This window comes from Diabrotica undecimpunctata, chromosome 5, assembly GCF_040954645.1.
Source record: "Diabrotica undecimpunctata isolate CICGRU chromosome 5, icDiaUnde3, whole genome shotgun sequence".
Taxonomy (NCBI): Eukaryota; Metazoa; Arthropoda; class Insecta; order Coleoptera; family Chrysomelidae; genus Diabrotica; species Diabrotica undecimpunctata.
Genome location: NC_092807.1, coordinates 137,889,570 through 137,912,632, shown reverse-complemented (window position 1 = coordinate 137,912,632; position 23,063 = coordinate 137,889,570). Strand labels below are relative to the sequence as shown.

The window sequence follows — 23,063 nt, the reverse complement described above, 5'->3', positions numbered from 1 at the left end:
GATCTGTTCAAATTGTTACTTTGATTAATAATGGAATGAGTCAAAGAGAAGTGGCCAGATAGCTTGGAGTCAGTCGTTATATGGTCAAAAAAATGTACCAACGATTCGTAGAGACTGGATCTCACGAACGACGACCAGGATCAGGCCCGAGAAGACCATTCTTTACAACGCACTTCTTTGCAAAATCGGTTCTTTACGGCTAGATCAATCCAAAACCATTTTCAAAATGCCCACGGGTGGACTTTAAAAGCACTTCTACCGTGAGAAGAAGGTTAAGGGAATATGGTCTAAGGGCTCGCTGTCCAGCAACAGGACCTTTGTTAACAGCAGCACATCGACAACGCCGACTACAGTTTGCTAGAGACCACGAGCATTGGACGATAGAAGATTGGAAAAATGTTTTGTTTAGTGATGAGTCCAGGATGGTTCTTTATGGCTCAGATGGTCGCATCAAAACATGTGGGGAACGGTATGCTGCTTGTGTTCGACGAGTACGTGTTGCTTTTGGAGGAGGTTCGGTAATGTTTTGGGCAGGCATTTCATTCAAGGGCCGTACTGATCTCGTATTTATTGATAGAGGAGCGTTGAATGCACGCCGATACATTACCGAAAATCTAGACGAGCATGTAATGCCTTTTGTTGAGTTTGTCGACGAAAACTTCATTTTTATGCAAGACAACGCGCGGCCACACGTAGCCAGGATGGTAACGCAATATCTGGAAACTTTCAGTGTGCCAAAAATGAACTAGCCGGCTCAAAGTCCAGATTTCAACCCGATTGAACATATTTGGGACCAACTCAAACGAAGTGTAAGAAACAGAATACCTGCTCCAATAAATCGTAAGCAGCTTCGGTTGGCATCGTTACATTTGTTATTTAAAAAATGATTGCATACTGCTTTAGAACATATTCTTAAACATTACACAAACATCTAATGACAATTACTTTGTGGTATGATTCGTAAAAATTAAAAAATGGCAAAAATTTTAGGTGGCCTCTTTTTCGCGACGCGCAGTGTATTTTGCCCTTTTATATCTCTACCCTGTGTGCGGTTTATGTGCATATATTTGGTTTTTTCTTCATTAATGTTTAGTCCTACCTATTGCTTCCTTTTCCGCCATAAATTATTTTCGGCTATATATTAGCTTCTTTGATGTAACACTTCATATGTTGTGTAATGATGATAGCCCATCGCCGTGTTTTAAGCCAGTGCTAATAGAAAGTATGTCTGGTATGTTTTCCCATTCTGACCTTAGCTATTGAATTTTCAATACATATTTTTGTTAATTTAATAATCTCACTAGGTACCCTATATTTTCCATGTCCATCCACACATTCGCTTGTCGAAAATCTATAAAGAACTGGTATACTTCTTTATTGAATTCCCAATTCTTCTCCAGCAGTTGCCTGATACTAAAAATCTGTTCTATTGTTTATTTTCCAAAACGAAAACCGCCCTGTTAGTTCCCGAGGTTATCTTCTGCATATGGGGTTATTCTACTTCTCAATATATTCGATAGTATCTTGTATGTTTATTTAGCAGCCCTGTACGTTATATAAGAAAACACATGACATATCTTTCTAAAAATACGATAATTTATACAATTTTTTTATTACTTTAGGTGCACGAGAGACAAACCGAAAGAATGAAAACAAGATCTCAATGGTTTTTGGGCCCATCCGTCGACTGCGCCAGCTGTCGCAACTCTTTGGATTTTCCATTGAACGAGATGGATGTTTCCGCTTTAACTAATGCATTTTTACGAAAATCTTCGTCGGGGACCATAGGTAAAAGATATGACAATCTTAGTAAGTAGTTACAGTATATCTAAATTAGATCTGTACTTACTGAAGCTTAATATCTTTATTCACAACAAATAATATTTGGAATATATTAACAGTTTTGCATTTATAGTTTCAAAAAGTCTAAAATTATACTAAACCTTTATATATATATATATATATATATATATATATATATATATATATATAATATATATAATTGATTTTAAAAGGTTCCTATCTTCATTAATATATTCTTTTACCATCATCAGTTAGCTCTTCGTGGGCCTTCACCTGCCTCAAAACATTCTTCAATCCTTCCCTATCGTCTAAATCCCGTCCACTGTCTTCTAAATTCACGTCAATCTCCCTTAAATCTTCCTGCATGCACATCATCCAGATATCTGAGTTTTGGTCGGCCACTTCTTCCGTACTGCCTACTACTTGAACATTTAAAACATGATTTATGCTTGACCATACTAAACATTTTTTATAGCAACTAATTCTATATTATATATACATATATATATATATATATATATATATATATATATATATATATATATATATATATATATATATATATATATATATAATATATATGGGTGCTTATGCTTAAATGTTTGCTTGTGTTTGTCTTGTTATTTTAAGTATAATAATAAAAAAATTTATTTATGGAGACATTTCAGGAAACCAGACATAAAACAATGTCTCTTCTTGAAAATGCTCATTGCTACTTCGCTATTCATCTTAACGTATTTAGTGCTGTTATTTCCACAATAGTGGAAATTCAAGCGTCGATACACAAACTGAAAGATATCAGTAACAATAACCTCAACAAGGTTATTAAACGTTTCCTTCAATAAATTAATTGTGGCACGAGCCGTGTAACATGTTGCGCCGTCTTATTGAAACGACAGCACATCGTTTTTGAAGAAGTACGGTCCAATGATTCCACCAGATCATAAAGCACACCAAACATTCAGTTTTTCTGGATGTAATGGTTTCTCAACATATATTTGAGGATTATCTTAACTCAAAATAGGACAGATTTGTTTGTTGACGTAACCATTCAACCAAAAGTGAGCTTCATCGCTAAACAAAATTCGCTTATGAAAATCGGAATCAATGACAATCTCGTTTTGGACCCATTCACCGAATCTACGCCTTGCTAGGTGATGATGTACCTTCAATTCTTGCATGAGTTGGATTTTGTAAGTACGTAAAGCAACATCTTTCCGCAAAATCTTCCATAAAGTGGATGGACACGTATCCAACTGCTGTGAACGATGGCAGATATACTGATTCGGGTCTTTCTGTATGCTACGCTCTACAGCAGCACTTTTCAATTTTCAACATAAGTTTGTACAATTTGGAAGCGTTTTTCAGGCGTTAAGTCTATTCATGCTGAAATGCCAAATCTAACATAACATAAATCACCGTTTAGATATATATAAGCATGTAAACTAATTTCGTTTCTTGTTTTCAGTCGGTATTGCCGGTTTATCGCTAAGTGCAGAATCTGTCCAAAAGAGACCAAGTGTCAAACGAGCAAATTCCAGAGACAAAAGGCTTCTTCATAGAACGACGAGTAGACGAAATAAAGAAAATAATCCTCGTCCTAATAACTAAACAGTTACGACTAAATTTTTTATAATTCCATTTTAAATTAATGTAATAATTGGTATATTTGTGGTTTATGGGATGGCATAGAATTTTAAGACTTTTGTATGTAATATATTTATATTAAATATTAAATGGAACATGTCTGAATTTTATAATCTGGTAATATTTAACTACCAGTTAACTATCTGTGATATAGTTTTTAAGAAATTGATGTATTATTTATAATATATAACTTAAAATACCAGTGTGTTCAATGTCTATTTTCCTTGTTTCAAGGTTCTTTTAATTATAAAATAAAATTTCATTTATTTATGTGTGTTATTTTCTTTTGCTTTAAATTAAAAAATCAGATCCAACTTTTAATGTTATAATTATTTGGTCCTAAAAAACAGACTAAAAAAATTAAAACGATATCAGATACAGTCATTTACATCATTGTAACAGTCAATAAGAAATGATGACCCTAGAAGTAAAAGGGTATAAGTGACATTTTTGTAAATATTGAGAAAAATGCATCGCTGAACTGGAAATCTTTCATTCTATTTCGAGGTAAAGAGATCTAAGCTATAAGTTTAACAGGGGCTGCTTTCTAGCGGCAAGTTACTTAGCCTCCAAGCCAACTATGATAGAACTTGGAAGAGAAGAGATACAAGAGCACTTGTACCCCTGTTCCACTGTGTCAGACTATTAGTTGAGTTTGTTATCATTTTGGATGGGTAGTGGTATAGCTCCTCAGTAATATTTCACTGTAAACTGCTGCGTTTTACGTTATTATAAGCTACAGCATTTTTAAAAAGAGTTCGTTTTGTTTCTTTGCGGAATACAGAGCCAGTGATAGAGAATTTACTTGATAATGCGTTTCCACCACCAAAGCAGACTGGCAAAAAAAGGATTTGGAGGCCAGATAAGTGGAAAAAACAGAGCTAAAAAAAAAAGAAATTCAGGTGAAGCTTACATGGACAAAAAGCGCAATACTCATGAAGCTAAAAAGTTACAAAAACTTGAAAATTATCATTGTTGGAATAAATGTACCAATATTATTTCATAAGAACAAAGACTTTCAATTTTTGAAGAGTACTGAGCACTAGAATCTCCCAAACAGCTTTTCTAAATCGATCCATACAGACTTAACCCATAATATAAAAACTAAATGCAGTTAGCAACAAACAGGTGTCATGTGTTTTATATTCTGGAAAGTTTTAGAGTATGTAAATAGTTTATAATGAAAACTCTTGATGTCTCCAACAAACGTTTACAAAATGTAGCTAAAAGCAAAAAAAAGTCTCCTTAGTCGTGTCATGAATGGACAAAAGAGGAAAGAAATCACCCTTTAACAAAATAAATTTCTGAAAGAGCAATTGAAATCATAAAAGAGCATATTAATAAGTTTACTAGGTACACAAGCCACTACGGTAGAAATAAGACTCCGAATAGGAGGTATCTTCCGCAGGAGTGTAATTTAAAAATAATGTACAAACTTTATTGTGATTTCTGTAAGGGTTACAGAAAGGGTGAAAAAAAAAAGAGAAAATTTAGTGTGATTTTTAATTTCAAATATCTCATTAAAAAAAACTTTTTGTTTATTCTAAGGGACTTTCGGCCCTTGGTAATAATGTAATCTTTCATTATGTATTTCAAAAATATTTGTTAGTTTTCTCAGGATTCCAAAAAAATGTTAAAAAGCATTGGCCCGAAATTTTGCGCCTACGCTCTTAAACGAAACAAAGAAATTACTAAAATGCTCAAACTAAAAATTGTTTGGAAACATAATTAGGCCGATAATTGGGAAAATCTTAAAATTACAACAGAACAAGACTTCCAAATTGCAAAAACATGGTTGCAAATAAACAAACTTACATTAAATTATGAAAAAACTAAATAGGTACTCATCTACTTTTTGCTATATACAAAAGTTGTCGGCCAATTTTTAATTCGTTAAATATAAATAAAAAAGATCAAATATATGGATCGAAGTACATAAAATATTTAGGAGTTTTAAATGGGAATTACAAATAAAAAATATTAAAACTTTATTTGTTGCATATCTCAATATTTAGTGACATTTTTGTGACTTAGTCAGGAGAAAACTGTAAATTTATTAAGATTAGATATTGACAAAAGTTAAATATTTCATTACTTACAATATACTTAGAATATACTAATACTCTTATAGTTGTAAGTAATAAAGTATTATTTATAAATACAGAAAAAGTTCTTTGTTTAAAATTTGTTCTGTTAAAAATTTGTAGTGCCAAAGTGTGGGATAGAAGCTTGCAGACGAGAAGATTTGTTATTCAAAATGGATTCACTTTATAATAATTATAGGATTTGTGAACTGCATTTTGAAGATAATGTTATTGTAAAAGGAAATAGAAGAAAAACATTGGCGCATGACGCAGTACCTTCAATGATCTTTGTTATTTATATTTAACGAATTAAAAATTGGCAGACAACTTTTGTATATAGCACAAAGTAGATGAGTACCTATTTAGTTTTTTCATAATTTAATGTAAGTTTGTTTATTTGCAACCATGTTTTTGCAATTTTGAAGTCTTGTTCTGTTGTAATTTTAAGATTTTTAGTAATTTCTTTGTTTCGCTTAAGAGCGTAGGCGCAAAATTTCGGTCCAATGCTTTTTAAATACAATCATTTTTTAAAAATGTAAACACAGAATGAAAGATTACATTATTACCGAGGGCCGAAAGTCCCTTAGAATAAACAAAAAGTTTTTTTGAATGAGATATTTGAAATTAAAAATCACTAAATTTTCTCTTTTTTTTTCACCGCTGTAACTTATTAAAATAAACATAGAAGTTTTCAGGGACTTTCGGCCCTCAGTAATAATGTAGTCTTTCATTCTGCGTTTAAATTTTTCAAAAATACTTATTAGTTTTTTCAGGATTCGAAAAAAATGAATGCATTTAAAAAACATTGGCCCGAAATTTTGCGCCTACGCTCTTAAGAATTTATATTGTGTGATATGCCCACTGACTATTAATTTTCTGGTTGTTAGCTGTCATTGGCGGCTTGGCCACGTAACTTCAAAGGACTGTCGCTTCTCTGTGTTCGGTTGTTCTCTGACATAACTATAAATTAAGAACATTTAACGGGTTTTCACCCATATATTTTAGTGGCTCATAGCATGTATACTTCGTTACACTGATGATGGAATTTACATTCCGAAAACGTTCTGTAATGTATTTGTGATATAGTCCGTTTGGGTATTTTATTATATACCTTTTATAAAGGATTTGAAATAAAAAGTTTTTTTTTGTGTAAGAGTGTTACTAAGCTCTCGTTCCAGTCTTTAGTAAATCCATCTATTAAATTAAGCTCTTAAAGCTCTGTTAGTATAGGGATTGTTGAATAAATACCCTCTTGAATATATTATATAAAATACTCATAAAAAACATAATTTACCCATGTCTGAAAAAATTATGGGTGAATCTTAAAGAGGATTTCATTTTCACAATTTTTATTTTCAAAAATTTTTTTTAACCGTTTCTGGATTGAAAATTGAAACGTCAAAACAAATTAATAAAATGTAATTATTATTACAATTGATTGTAGTTTAATCCCATCTAAAAAATATCTAACCCTTAGGTATTTAAATAGAGTTCACCCTAAAACATTAGAGGGAAGTAAAATGAAAAGAACAAATACTTAACAAGAATTAAATATATTTTGTAAAACTGCCGTGGCAAATATAAAATTGCACATCTTTTTACATACTAATCTCAATAAAAACTGAAAATGACCATTTGTCATGAATCGTAACCACCTCTCGGCGATGCTACCGGAGACGGAGGAGGCGGAAGTGGACTGAAGTAAGTCGACGAGCGCGAACTCGGCGAAGGCGGACAACTTTCTTGATGGCACACTGATCTAGGAGTAGGCGGAGGAGGAAAGGGACCTCCATCGTATCTACTTCTTGTCGGATAATTGTAGTCACTTTCGTCGTTGATATCTGTAGAGCAAGGTGTTGGCGGCGGGGGCTGGTTTATCGAACGGTAATGACGATAAGGACGGTACCGGGAGGGACTACTTGCTGTAAAAATAAGTACCAAATTTAGTTTATCAGAAATATAGTTATATTATACTTGTAAACATAATCTTATATTATAAGAATACCCGGAGTGGACAAGGTCTACGCCGTATGTTCATACAGCGTGTTAATTTAGGGTTAGGCATAACCCGAATCAAAGACAACGTTGCTTAAATCGTTCAGATGATAGCGGGGATATATTTGTTTACATTTTATTCTGATTTTTTAGCTCATAAACGTTTATATAACTTTGATACTTTTTATGCCACACGCTTATAAGTAGGATCAATGAAAAGTTGGTGAAAAAACACACTTTCCAAAAAAAAAAAACCTTTTATGACCAATAACAAGAAAACAAGGAAGTGGAGATATTGCAAGGGAGAGTTCTCCCCTCCACTTTTCCGTAGCGGTATTTTACGAGTACCATCACTTTAACGGGTTATAACTTTTTACTCCTTTATTGTATATGCCATATATAAGTCGGATCATAAAATTTAAATCTTCATTTAGAATCTGTTAAATTTGTAGCTCTTAATGTTAATAAACAATGGAAATATGATTCTAAAAAAAATGCTATCTTGTTTCCTATTGGTCATAGAAGGTTCTGCTTCTTTTTTTAAGTGCATTGAGCCTACTTACAAGCGTGTGACATAAAAAATGTTTCAAACTGTTTTTTAATAAAAAATTTAATAAAATGTTGAAGTTTTTTTAATATACCTTAAAAATTAAGCCTCAAAGAATCGATTGTGATGTATAAAATACCTCTAAAGTGACTGTTGGTTCAAATATAGTTGTTTAAATAATCTCTCGCTCTCCGGGATAAATAAATTGAATAATTTATAAACCATTTGATCGATCTGTTTAAAATTTAGTACAAGTTAAGATGATTTAGATTTAAGACCTCATTACATGTCATTATGCAAAAAACAGGTTTTTGCAATTATCTCGTTCAAATGTTTATTTATTTTAATTTTGAAACTATCAATATTAAAGAACTTTTTATGATCTAGAACTTTTATTTGAACAATTTTTCTCTAAATGTATAACACACGTTTTATAGGTAAAAACTATTTTTTTTTTCAATTTTTACGATTGGTAAATAAAAAAAAAAAAAAACAAAGCAAAATTACCCCTCATATATTTTTTAGAACCTTCAACTATATGTATAATTATTTTACACGAAATCAATGATTTTTCACAGATAGACTGGTCTAAATTGCTAAGTTGGGAAAAACTGAATTGTACAGTCCCAGATCACAGCTAGGTGGAAATCGGTTGAGAAGGCATATGTCCAGATGTGGTAGGAAAATACAGAATAGAGGCGGACGAGAATATTTCTTTTGTTCATATTTATTCATACAATTTTCATATTGGCACTTATGACTTCGTATAAATACTTTATTCGGGTGATACTTCTTATAATAATAAAACAAAATAATTACACTTTTGACCTAATATTTTACCTCTCGTTGAAGCTGCAGTAGTGGCAGGACTAGGTGGGGGATTGAGCGTTTCACACGGGTATCCCGTAACACTGGAACCGTTGGTATTTGAACTACTGGAAGTACCAGTAACATGGCGTCGATCAAATGAAGATGGACAACCACTATCGTTCAGCATCGACATTCTTACAATGTCCGGTATTCCTAAAAATTTACTTACTTTTAAAATATCGTAATGGTTAAAAAAATTAAAGAAATAGCTGGATACATGAGACATTAATTGTAAACTTGATATTCTTTTCTTCAATATTTGTTGAAATTATAGATTTAGGATTAGGCTAAAGAAGTCAATAGCTAAAACTAGTAATTGATCATGATGATGGTCGTAGAGTATGCTATATTCTTCTTCTCCAGTGCCCTATCCGGTCCGGATGTTTATTATGTATTACCAAAATTATGTTAGTTTTGTTGACCGCTTTTCAAAACAGTTTGAAGGAGGTAATTCCAAACCATTCTCGGGGGCTTTTCAGCTACGAGATACAAAGGCGTACCGGTCCCCTTTTGCCAAATAAGTTACCTATGACGAGTTGAAAAATTCGATATCTTTCTTCGTTACGCATTACGTGGCCGAAGTACTCAAGCTTACGTTGTTTCACTAAATTAAGTACTTATTTTCTCATAAACTATAGGCGTTCGACGTTAATGACATGGTCTACATAAGATATCTTCAATATCCTCCCGTAGATCCACATCTCGACCGCTTCGAAGCTTCTTTTCAGTGACTTGCATCAGTGCCTAGGCTTCGACTCTGTATAGTAGTACTTTAAGAACGTAGCACCTCACTATCCGCATGTTGGTCTATAAACTCAGGTAACTACAGCACAGTAAGGATGTAATCTTGGTAACGATTCTGGACCTAATTTCTTCAGAGTGGTCCCATTGTGAGTAAAGAATAGTTCCGAGGTAGCTGAATCTCTCTCGATATCTTAATTCGCTGCCATTAGCACCCCGGAATCTATATTGGCACGATTAATAATCATTAATTTGGTTTTCCTAATGTTCTAAGGTCTGTTCTGTAAATCATTTATTTATAATGCTATATTGCTAAACTTTATTTGGCATTGAGAGACAGTGTAAATCACTGTCAAGTGGAAATTCCTTAAGCGTTTTTACAACCTCTACCTAATAAACTAACTAATATTCTTTTTTTAGTGCTGCCTCCATTAATGGATATTCGCGATTACTCTAGTAAGACTTTCCATGTACTTTGTAGTGCACATCAATATCCATTGTCTGATGTTTCTTATCCAAGACTGTCTTCCTTTTATTTTACCTTAAGCAAATGATTAAATATTATTTTTATATAGAATTAAGCCACAACTGACTAATGAAAATTACATTTTCTAATTTTTAAATCATGAATGTGTTGCTTGTGTGAGTCCATTTCAAAAGGTGAAAGAAATAATAAGTTAGACTTACTCACAATCAATTTAATTTAACTAATCGGACGACCGGTTTCGCTTTCTACAATATGCAAAGCATCTTCAGGTCACGATACAAAGTTAAAATGCTGAAAACAATAATCCCTTATTAGGGTGTTGTCTAATAAAGATAAAAACATAGGTAGGTGATACAAATTATATAAATTACAGTAATTATGCCAATATTACATGTCTGTGGTTTTATAAATGAATAAAATTAATAATAATAAAATGTTTAAGCAGACAAGGTAAGACCCACAAATTGGTAACATCGTCTATTAAACTGTAATGAATCAATAAATAAATGAACAACTAAATAAACATTACTTACATGCCGGTACTCTATTAATTGATGGTTGAAAGAACATGGTTCAAACACTTTCAAACATTTATCTTTATTAGACAACACCCTAATAAGGGATTATTGTTTTCAGCATTTTAACTTTGTATCGTGACCTGAAGATGCTTTGCATATTGTAGAAAGCGAAACCGGTCGTCCGATTAGTTAAATTAAATTGATTGTGAGTAAGTCTAACTTATTATTTCTTTCACCTTTCTAATTTTTATTTGAAATTTCGATTTTCACTCGTGAAATTATTATAACCAAAAGTTGTTTGGCGGTTATTATTGTCCAAATTAACGGTTGACTTACTTGGCCTTGATCTAGCAGGCACATAGCCATGCTTTTAGTTGATAATTCTGAGTGTGATGCTAGCACCCTCAGGGTGATAACAAATTCTGATTGCTGTGTGTGTCTATATACTAAGTATAATTGTAGATGATGCGTCTCTGACTTTCTATTAATCCGCTAATCTTAGTATATTCTTGCTGTTAACCCCTTCTTTTAGTATTGGAAATTACAGCTTGCTACATTCTGCTGATGGATTTGTTACACATTTGTCTTCATTAAGAGAGATAAGAGCTGCTTCTTTGATCTTTCTCTTTTTCATGTTTGTTTGTTTCATGAATATTGATGCATCCTTCCATTGTACTCTGTGCTCATTGTCCCAGACATGTTTGCATATCTGTGAGTTTTCCAAGCCTCTGTTTTTGATGTATGTTTCATGCTTATCCTGCGATCCTGACACTTAGTGGTCTTGCAGTTTCTCCAACATAAAAAATGTTGCATTCATAGGCTATTTTATAGATGCTGGTCTTTGATCTCTCTTGTGTTTTGTTAGGTTTGGTTTTGGACAAAATAGATGTTCCGATGACTCCGTATAGGTGTGGTGTCCTGCTATGGTGGAGTATTGGTGTTCATCTTTTGATAGTCTGTTACGTATTCCTTAAATTTGTGGAGTGATTTATATATTCTGTTTTCCAGTGAATTGGTTAGATCCTTTTTTTGGGTTTTTGTAAGGTCCATTTGTGATCAATTCTTGTATTTTCGCCTGATATTGACTTTTGTCCATAATTACAGTTGTGCTGCCCTTGTCAGCTGGTAATATGTACTGACGGATGTAGTATTTTTCGTATCTCAAGAGATCTCCAAAATAACTGTTTTCCTTTTTATAACCTATTTTTTTACTTTATTTAATAAATTGTAGAAGCACTTCATTTGACATTCTAGCTGCCCAAGTTATAATCAGGATTCGAGGTATTTGACAAGATTCTCATAGCCTATAGCAAATAGCCGGAAAAAGTGTCGATGGAAATATATTCAAAGATTAACGGAATTGGAGAGTCGACCATGTACCGATTTGTCTTTGAAGAACAAGTATAGCAACTAAAATCATTCCCAGGTAGGCTGAGAAAAGTAGTTATTATATACTCAAGCGCATGAGCTAATAATAATTAAATATCCCCTGAAAGTAAAAAACTATTCACATAAAGTTCAACAAAATAAAACTGCATCAATTAAAACAATAAAACAAAGATATAAATGCAACGCACTATTTTTATACTTTACCTTTACGATATTTCAAATTTCCAACGCCATTAGGATGCATGGGATTTAAAGATTCCATCTGGTCATTGACTTCTTCGTCTCGTGGCATAAGTTTCTTCCGGAAAAATAAAACGGAAACCAACACAAAAACAATCAAACAAGCTGAAAAAGATAATATTATGGTTTGAGCTGCCGGTTTTACTGATATTCTACAGTCTTTTTCATCTGATCCGTCTGCGCAGTTTTCGTTACCGTCGCAGACTAAAGAGGAGGGAAGGCACACTTCGGTTTGAGGGCACTAAAACAAATCATTTAATGGATTAAATTAAGTAAAATGTATGACGCAATTATAAATACCTGAAAACCATTCTCGCAGCAATTCTTCTCATCCGACCTATCGCTACAATGTGGGTAATTATCACAGTAATTCTTTTTATCAATGCATTGTCCATTTAAGCAACGAAATTGATCAGGCAAACATTTCGGACAGTCTGCTTCGTCTGACCCATCTCCACAATCTTTTTGGCGGTCGCATTTCCACGCAATAGGTATACATTCGGTTTTATCCTAAAAATACAAATTGGATATTATTTTCAAACATTATTTCAAAGCATTTCTTATTTTCGTTATTATATATTTCGTATATTAAAAAACTCATAGTGAATAGTGTAGTACTAGATAAAAGTAGTACCAAGAGTAATATTTGCACCATAATCACATCTGCTTACAAAAATGAAAATAACCTAGATCGAAAAGAAGACGACTGTGGTGGAAATATACAGTCCATCTAATTTACAAACCGTTGCACGTCATTATCTACGTCAGAGATCGAAGTTGACATAGTTGCCAAAGTATAAAAAAATCCTGAATCCATTTTAAATCAAATAGACCACATAATTATTATTATACTCTTTACAACGACTATATAAATTCTTACGTGACATTTTTGAAATAAAACACACTAATTTTGTTCTAAAAAGAACAGATTTTATTAAATAGGTAAAAATATAAAACAAGAGGTATTCACTTTAAAATTCAAAATAATAAAGTACAAAAAGTGTCAACACCGCAAATGTCAAATAAGTGTTACCAATTTATGCCAAAATATCACCTTCGTTCGATTAAAGTTACAGTGTGTTCCGAACAAGTGCGTTCTACATAAAAACGCTTTATAATGCATTTATACAAATTAAATGAAACATATTGTTGTCTATTTCTTTAAGTTAACATGAATAGAAATCTTTAAATATTAGTTCTACGCGTATATAATAAAATATGTCTAGTGGCTGTAATGCCAGTGTACTCGGCAAAGTGATTCTAAAAAAGAACACACCTACCGCCTACATATTTCGTGTTGGTATCATGTGACATCACGGGCTATGACGCCGATGACGTGCAACGGTTTGTAAATTAGATGGACTGTAAGTAGTAATCAGTTATTTAAGAATGGTAATATAGGATACTTATATTGAGAAATATTAGCAAAGTAATTCTAAAGAAAGCCGAATCAAACCTAAGCACCTTGATCCTACTTCTGCTTCTTTCACTGTGACAACTTTATTTCACATTAAGATAAGGGTAGCAAATATCTCAATCCAGAAACAGAAAATCGAAAGGATTAATAGTAAAGAGAACAATGCAGATGTAGGAACACAAACCGGGTTTACTGTCATTGAAAAGAAGAAGGAAGGAGTAGGATTGATAGGGTGACTATAAACGAACCATTATCAACGAGAATAAGAGCATAAGATTAGAGCTTATAAAATATAAAGTTAGATATAATCGAGATATATGCACATGTAGAGGGAACATAAGAAAGAAAACTGGAAGAATTCTTCGATCTATTACAAAATACAACCGACAAGATAAAAGAAACAAACTCACTAATTATGATGAAGAATTTTAACTCAATTATTCAAGAGTAGGAAGAAGAGATATAAACATATGTGAGTGGTTTTATAAGAGGGGATGGAGAGGATATAATGAACATAAGTGGAGAAAGAATTATAGAATTCTGTACAATAAATGATACGAAGATCGGAATACATTTTGGAAACAACTAAAAGAAGACCACTATACTTATATGGCAGAAGGAAGGGATGCGAAAAGTATTATAGACTGCATCGTCTACACGGAAGAAATGGAAGACTAAACAAAGGAAGGAGACAATATGGCGAAACAATAAAAAAAACAGAAGTTAAAAAGAAGAAAGAAGCATGCATGGAAAAAATATATGAATACAAAAAACGAGCAAGACAAAAGAAAATAGCATTAACCCAGGGACAAAGTTTAAAAATTGATAAGGACGGCAATGAAGGCAAGTTAGAAACAATTTGGAAAAAAATTAAACTCGAGGAAAAAATAATTATTCTGGAACAAAATCAAATCACTAAATCACTAAGAGGTAAGAAAGGAAAACGATTTCGGCCGCTAAAAGACTCTATATTAAAATTCAATAAGCAATACAGGAGACGTAACATTAGCAGGTGTAGACCTCTAATAGGAGCGCATTTGGGATTATCTTTTCGTTTGGCCAGAAGTATTGTCTTGTAAAATACGAAATTAATATTTTAATTTTGCAAAAACGTGAGACAAAGAACCTGATTGTTTTTAGTTGATATCCGGTATTAGGAACCATTTATTACAGGGTGAGAAAGCCCGGAAATTATTTTTTAACTAAAAAACGGTCAGCAAATTTTATATACAGGGTGTTTTAAAAAAATACACGTTTTATTTATAATTTTTGTTATAGTTGTTAGTACGATTCGATACGAATAAAAATACAAAAACATTCATAATTCGTTTGAGTTCGGCGTAAATCTATGGCAGCGATCGAAATCTCGGCTACTTCTAAACATTATTCTGATGAACTGGATAATATGTCACAATCATCAACGTTTATAACAAGTGGTTCAACATGTGTTTCAATTATATTGTCTAGCCGCCACATTTTCTTTTCTACTTTTTCTTGAACATGTAAAATGCAGTTCTTCCATATTTCTGGTGTAATTGATGAAATTGAATTATAAAATAGGTTTATGTCATCTGAAAATTTGAAGGTGATGGTTTTTCCTGCACTATCATTTTTTATATTGGCCAAATAAGTTTTATTTAACTCACAGTAATACGTACCACACTGTCGTATTTGTCTAATAAAAAAGCGTTTTTCTCCTGCGTTGATATTAAAAATTAAATTTTTTTAATATTCTATAAAATGCGGTTTTCGTAAAATTTGGCAAATCAGGGTTATCGTTCATCTCCTTTAAAACCGCACCCAAGGTGGGTATTTCGATTCTCATAAAAAAATTATGAACCTGTCTTATAATTGCATTTTTGTCAAAATCATCTACAGTGGAACTTGGTTATAGCGCCATTGAAGGGTCCATTAAAAAAATGACGCTATATCAGATTGAGGTTGTATAAGAGGATAAAAAAAAATGAAATTTTAATGAGGCAAAATTTTATTACAGCATTATTTATTATTACAGCTGCATTTAGTATAAAAAAAATTTAGAAATAAAAAAGTTCTCTAACCTGAAACAAGTCAGTTATTTTCTTCTACACAATCCTTTCCTAAAAATAAAGTTTTTCTGTAGTGTCCTTAATAATCTGAGCTGCTTTGGTAGTTGTGGATGCCTCCCTGAACTAATAAAATCTGGATGTGATCTCAGCAGCTCTCACTGCTTCTTGGATTGTAGGACAATCAACGCCGTCTTCTTCTTCTTCATTATCTTCATCAACATCCATTTCCACATTTTGCACTTGTTTCACAATTTCTTTATCACTTAAAACTTAAAATGTTTCTACCTGATCGTCTACTGAAATGTAGGAGTAAAGATCAGTTTTAAACTCTCTCTGGTTTACATTAAATTTTTTATCCACTCTGACAAAGGCATTTCGTCATCCTCGTCAACATCCTGAACATTGGGAGAAACTACAGTCAATTTATCTTGACGAAAGCACTTACAAATTGTCACTGACGTAACCGCACTCCACGTATTGTCTAAAAACTGAACTGCATCAAGGATGGTAATGTTCACAGGTTCCCCATTGTCTATACAAAAAATCATCCTTTTCAAAAGCTGTTTCCGATAACGGCACTTTAAACTTCTTATGACTCCTTGGCCCATAGGCTGCAAGACACTCGTGCAGTTAGCTGGTAAGAAAACTAGGTTGATATTGGTCAAACTAAGCTTGGGATGGGCTGCATAGTTGTCAACTAAGAGAAGAATTTTTCTTTTTTTTTTGTTCCAATATTATTATAAGCACTATGTTCCAAACACTTAAAATACTTTTTTTAACACTAGAGCATAATAAAGATTTGATTAAATAACGGTAATAGTCTAAAATATGACACAATTGTTAAAAAACTTCAATATAAATAAGCTTTCATAACAATAACATAACCCAACTAAATTTGATTTCTTAAACAAGGAAAGAGACTCTCTTTCCTTGTTTAATGTGGCCTCTCAAAATGACACTTCCCATCTAACAATATTTTTGCCCCCACTACCTTTACATATTGTTCTGAAGCTATTTTCTTGTGGCATTTTAAAGTAATTAGTATTTAAATGGGAATAAGCCACAATTAAAGGTTAAAATACGTTTATTGACGTTTCAATTTCCACTTCGGAAATCGTTCTCAAAATACAAACACTAGTGACTAATGACTAATGTTTGTATTTTGAGAACGATTTCCGAAGTGGAAATTGAAACGTCAATAAAAGTATTTTAACCTTTAATTGTGGCTTATTCCCATTTACATAGTAATCACTACCTTTACATTCCCTATTCTGTTTTTTTGGTCGATGACACCATCATACATCAGAAGTTTTTACTTCATTGTAAGTATTTTAACTATGATATACAGCTAACCACTAGGATTTTCCTTTAAATAATAATATAAATATCTTTTGAACTCAAAAGCTATACTAAAACCTTACCTTTTCTGGTATATTGCACGTAAATCTATCATCACCACAATGAGGAGGCACTAAACACGTCCTTCTATCATCGTTTAGGATCTTTCCATGGGGACAAGCGCAGATTAAAGACGAGCTATTGTGTATACAAAAATGCGAACATTTATGTGATGCGCGCGAGCAAAGGTTTTCCGTGTAATGTTTTACTGAGATCAAATCGAGTATATGTGATGCTTGAATCGGTAAGGTTGATCGAGACTTTCCTGAAAGTATTTCTATTCTTTGGAGCTGATCCAGTTCTTTGTCTATCCAATAGAGGAAGCCCAGATGTACAGTCAGCTGAGTAATAATGGAGTTGCTTTCATTTAAAACTACATGTCTAAAAGAAAAAATAGGTATATAAGAACCAATTTTAAACTCTGATTAAAAAAGACAATAGAGCATTTTTCTATGCTATAATTTATACATTATTTTTCTATGGTGAAAACTATGATACATAATTCACTTACTGATTTTCTCCATCTATATTACTAATGTATATTCCGTGTCCTTGAGCCCACACGATCAAATCATTTTCGGTATCTACCGCTATAGCTGTAATATTAGCTGCCTTAGTAATAACGATTCTATGAGAACCATCTAATCTTACACGCACTAATTGTGGCGTTTTACCAATATCGGTATAAAATAGTAACCTAAAACAAACAAATTTTAGTAATAAAAATAATTTAAATAAAAATAACTTTTCTATATATAATAATATAATATAAATAATATATAATATATATTATTTATATTATATTATTATATATAGAAAATAATATCTATATAATATAAATAATATTTCTATAAAAAACTCTCAGACTCTGCTACTTTCCATCACCATGGAAGGTAGCATGTAGCATCACCATGGAAGGTAGCAAACACAATTATACTCCTGAAAAATGGCAAACCTAAGACCGATCCAAACTCTCATAGGCCGATCTCTCTACAAAATGTCTTGGCTGAGGTCTTCGAGAGGATCCTTAAGGAAAGACTCGTCGACTTTGCCACAGAACACAACATCATCCCTACTTTTCAATTCGGCTTTAGAGAAGGTCACTCTACAACAACGGTATTGACAGAAATCGTCACACATATTACACAAAGTCTAAACGACCGTAAAGTATCACTACGCATGCTGGACTGGTTAAGAAACTACTGAACATCGGCCTGCCTTTTCCATTCGTTAAACTTATGCATTCTTATGTCACTCAACGTAGAATTACGGTAAAGGTTCGAGGTTATCTCTCAGCCTCATTCACTCCTACAGCAGGAGTACCCCAAGGTTCCGTGTTGGTACCACTACTCTACACTATATACAACAGCGACTTCCCCAACCCACGTCACTCAAATACACTCACTTTACTCTATGCAGATGACACTGCTCTCGTAACAACATCTCGAGACGCAGATGCCCTCTGCAGGTATGCTCAAAATCATCTTGACCAGGTCGATAGATGCTACGGGAGATGGAGAGTAACACACAACCCAAATAAAACTCAAATAATTCCCTTCAGACACCCAATCTTAGCAGACACATCATTCACAACGAAGCCGAAAGAATCGACCTTAGACTATGGGGCGATCGAATCCAACTCCGTAAACAGATCGAATATCTCGGTGTGGCGTTTACAGAAACACTAAACTGGAGGGCTGACCTGGCTGTAACAGGGTGAGGAGAAGAGTCGGTCTACTCAATGCTCTATGTGGTAAATTCGGACGGATACACTCACGTACACTCATACACACATACAAAACACACATTAGACCCGTGATATAGAGCTAAAATATATGCCATGTTCAATCGCGGCCTTACACAACAACTGCTGTAATTGGAACGGGAAATCCTGCGTAGAGTAAACTACAAATGCCCCGACTACCCCTCCGCTCTCATGCATCAACTATCAACATCCAGCCCATTAATGAGAGGCTCTCCTCTCTGAGCAGGAGTGAGGCTCAAACTTCAGAGCCCAAAATATCATCAAAACTACCTGCTCATCCTTTGGTAATGTATTCATCAGATTTCCCAAAGAAAACTCACCTTCCTTACCACTAAATTGCTGTCCTTAGCCAGCAACGAACTCCCTGATGAACACATGAACATCCTGGAGGAAACTCCACTCTTTTACCGCATTAGATAAATAGCTCACTTAGAGCTCTGCTACGGACAGGGAGGGATCGGTTTTATGTGTTTTCCCGATCCCGTTGCACAATTATACCTGTCTTTAGAGAGGTTACAGCCACAGCTGCCCTCACCGCACACTCACATTTTATATTACATTTAATAATACTGTAACTCACTCATAATTTATTTAATTTATTAATAATTTCTGAAAAGAACCGTTTTAGCTCAAACATCTTTCACTTCCGACCACCCTAGGCACCGACTTCCTCTGCAGGAACATCATCCACCGACGCAAACCACCAGTGAGACATAACAAAAAAAAAAAAAAAAAAAAACAAACCACGTCCTGAAGAGGTATCACACCTAAAACAGAACCAAACAAAAGAAAAGATAAACCAAAATCGAGAGAACATGATAATGATGCATTTAGTTGAAAATAAAATTAAGTAAAGTAATTTAGTACATAATGTCAATAACTCCATTATAGGTGAAACATTTAGTCTTGCTCTAGTTGCTAATGTATCATCATTCTTTAATTTTGTTTTGATTATTTTTAAAGCCTTATCTAATGGCACATTTGTACATAAACTATTTAAATTGAATATTCGATAATTTATTTGAAAATGGTTGTGTAATATTTAATAAAAATTTTGACACTACAAGAATTCATGGTACTACAAATAGGTCTAAGTAGTGTATTCGCTTTATGAACTTTCGGTACTCCATAAAAATGAGCTTGCTGTAATGCTTTGATAATTTGTTAAATAATCTTTAAACTTGAATAAAGGTCTAAATATTCTTTTTTCCAAAGGCTTCGTTGGATCCTTTGTTAATGTTTTATAAGGTCCGTTTATTATTAGATCTTTAATTGTGTTTTCATATTAAATTTTATCTATTATTACAGTTGCATTCCCTTGTCTGCTGGTGGGATAATTATGGAGTCGTCCCAGGAACGCAAGTCAATAATATTGGCAATATCATTTTAAAGTCGTCTACTTTAAAATGTATAATATATGTCTGAATTATCAATATAAATGAGTCAGATAAAATTAAATTAGAAGAATTACTAGGTCTAAGAATATATCTTTACAATTACTGCCCAATTATCTATCTATTTACTAATGTATTGTCAGAAAACAGGGAATTAAATCAGCATTTTCAATTCAATTAAGCTTTTGCGAATTCACAACAAAATCTAGTACGTATTATTATAATTAATTTGAATTCTTGAAACCGCTTAGGAGTATCGAATTGTTATTGAAAGTTATTCGATCCCTGAACAATCGTGGACCATTTTTAAAATTCTGTATTTTTATTAACCTGAAATTTAAATCATTACCTTTTGTCAACATGTAAAGCTATAAGTCGTGGTCTTTCGCCTTCCCTCTTTTCCAAATTGCCAAAAGAATTTTGATTTTCCAGGTACGTTACGTTTATCACGTCATTTATTTCACATGTCCAAAATAAAAGTCTTCCTATTGGATCTAAGGCGATGTCGAATGGTTGAATTTCCTTATGGCTTGAAACCACGTTGGTGTCAGTTTTTGGTTTGCCACTCTCAATTCTTTGTTCAGTAGCTTCTGATTTTTTTATCGCCCGTGCTTTACTATCAATCTAAAAAATATGTTTACTGTTTTTAAATCACAATTCAGTATAGTAAATTTTAGTAAGTAAGCAGTAAATATAAATTAGTTGCAAAAAGATTACTCCCTCCGAAAGTGAAACAAAATATACATTATTTTAAGAAATGCTACCAAGTTCATTACAGTACAATAAGAGTACAAGTTACTTTAATTAATAATTAAAGCAGCCTGATAATTTTAAACTAAATTATTCATACTACATACTCATTAAAAAAAATATACGTGAACTTACACCTAACTTATTACTAAGATCTGTGTTACAATCTATCTAGAACATATAATCAGAAGGAGCTGAAATACGAAGAGATTTTACACTACTTGCTACTTTGAGGGGGGGGGGGGGGTGAATTAACTACTGCTCGAAAAATATTATAAATTATAATATTATTCTCTTCAGCATATAACTTATGGAGTTCAAATATCGGGGCATCCCACTGTCTAGTTACAGAAAGCTCAAAAAAAGTGGAAGATCAAAATAGAGCAAACAGAGCCGCAAGATGCCTGGATAAAGCAATATGAAAGAATAAAAATATAGGGAAAGAAATGAAAGGTAGAATTTACACAAAAACGGTCATAAAACTAATAATGACATATGATACACAAACACTATCCGACACAGAGAGAACAAAAGGAATTTTAGAAACAGCAGAGACGAAAACCCTTAGGAAAATCGATGGTAAGACAGTACGGGCCAGAGCTAGAAGTACAGATAGACGACGGAGACGCAACGTGAAGAATATCAAGGACTGGGTAAAAATGATCATACAAGCCGAATGACAACAAATAGAGTAGTAAAGACAAGAGACGGTTCCCCAATAGGAAGACGATCAGTAGGAAGACCACGGAAACGATGCAACGACAACTTTCTAAAGACAAATTGAAAGATAGTCATGTCTACATAAAAAGAAGAAGGGAAGAAGAACATATAAACTTTTCAGCAATCGTTTCAACATCGTTTCCACTAATGAGTGGACTATGCGACCCGTTTCTTGTGGAATACTGTTTGGCTTCTCCAACCACTTTTCTTTCGCTTGAGAAATGAGAAAAAGTCTTCAGGGGCTAGGTCTGGTGAGTAGAGAGACGATAATAATGTCGTTCTTGCTCAGAAATTGCGAATGAGCAACGCACGGATTGTATTGGCCAGCACACTGTGATTTATTTTGTTTGTTTATTGTATTTGTTTTTTTGTTTAGAGAAGCCTGTTTCTCTGCAAACTCTGAGCTGTGAACTAAGATATACATAAATTGTATTTATTGGTAAAACTCTTTGACCAAATTGAAATAATATATTCTTAACTATAAAATGGGTGACAATTGAAGAACTGAAATCGAGCAGATCAGTATTGCTGTTTTAAAGAGTCATACTCCTTTATGAAATATCACAAGAGAGTGTTTATCCAATCGTGTTTTTTTACACGAAACATTTAAAGTACATATATAAATATGACCCTTACAATCAAACGCCGCGATAATTTTGTCCAAGAATCTATTTTCCTTAACATTTAACTTTTAAATAAGAACTTACCCAATACAAATAATTTGTTCTTTGGTCATAATCGATTGCTTTCACAGCTTTTAAAGCTTGAATAGGCAAAACTGCTTCCGGACAATCAGATGTATCAGGAACTAATCTAACAACTAAGTTTCTTAGACTATATATCATAAAATTGACAGGAGCTAAAACAGTAATAAATTAATTATTTTAAATGAAAAAATACGCTAGAATCTTGACTATCAAAAAATTATACAAGTATACTAAGTCATTATAGTTGTCTTTACGCTAGAGCAAATCTCGAGATTTATTTTAATATAGACAACACTATTTAAATACTTGGTGCAGAAAATATATCGGCTTATTATCTGTCATTCCGAGGTTGCATCCTTATTTTACCGGACTAGATGCTATTGTCAGAGAAAAAGATGGCTTCTATCAATTATTAGAGCAATAATTGAATGTAATAAAAAGTAAAAAAACACCCACTGTCGCAGGTGACTTTAATGGAAATTCGAGATAATAATAAAGTAGTTGGACGATATAGGGATCTAAGTATCAATGGAGAAAGAGTCG

General features: G+C 33.0%; 2 protein-coding genes across 5 annotated transcripts in view; one reads left to right on the top strand and one right to left on the bottom strand.

Annotated features, from left to right (window-relative positions):
* RhoGAP71E (Rho GTPase activating protein at 71E) overlaps positions 1-3,697 on the top strand; it is a 122,479-nt gene extending 118,782 nt beyond the window's left edge. For 2 of the 4 annotated variants that reach the window (XM_072532797.1, XM_072532794.1), the window contains 2 exons: positions 1,623-1,809; positions 3,272-3,697. In XM_072532797.1, the coding sequence (XP_072388898.1) occupies positions 1,623-1,809; positions 3,272-3,414 (330 nt within the window). In that variant the 3' untranslated portion in view covers positions 3,415-3,697. The remainder of the gene's footprint in view (positions 1-1,622; positions 1,810-3,271) is intronic. The other 2 variants (XM_072532796.1, XM_072532795.1) reach the window with 2 other exon arrangements.
* Positions 3,698-7,068: 3,371 nt separating this feature from the next.
* arr (low-density lipoprotein receptor-related protein 6) overlaps positions 7,069-23,063 on the bottom strand; it is a 48,114-nt gene continuing 32,119 nt past the window's right edge. The window contains exons 12-19 of the mRNA XM_072532793.1: positions 22,521-22,672; positions 20,693-20,967; positions 17,696-17,881; positions 17,208-17,565; positions 12,622-12,831; positions 12,286-12,562; positions 8,917-9,099; positions 7,069-7,456 (exon numbers count right to left, since the gene is read on the bottom strand). Of these exons, the coding sequence (XP_072388894.1) occupies positions 7,173-7,456; positions 8,917-9,099; positions 12,286-12,562; positions 12,622-12,831; positions 17,208-17,565; positions 17,696-17,881; positions 20,693-20,967; positions 22,521-22,672 (1,925 nt within the window). The 3' untranslated portion in view covers positions 7,069-7,172. The remainder of the gene's footprint in view (positions 7,457-8,916; positions 9,100-12,285; positions 12,563-12,621; positions 12,832-17,207; positions 17,566-17,695; positions 17,882-20,692; positions 20,968-22,520; positions 22,673-23,063) is intronic.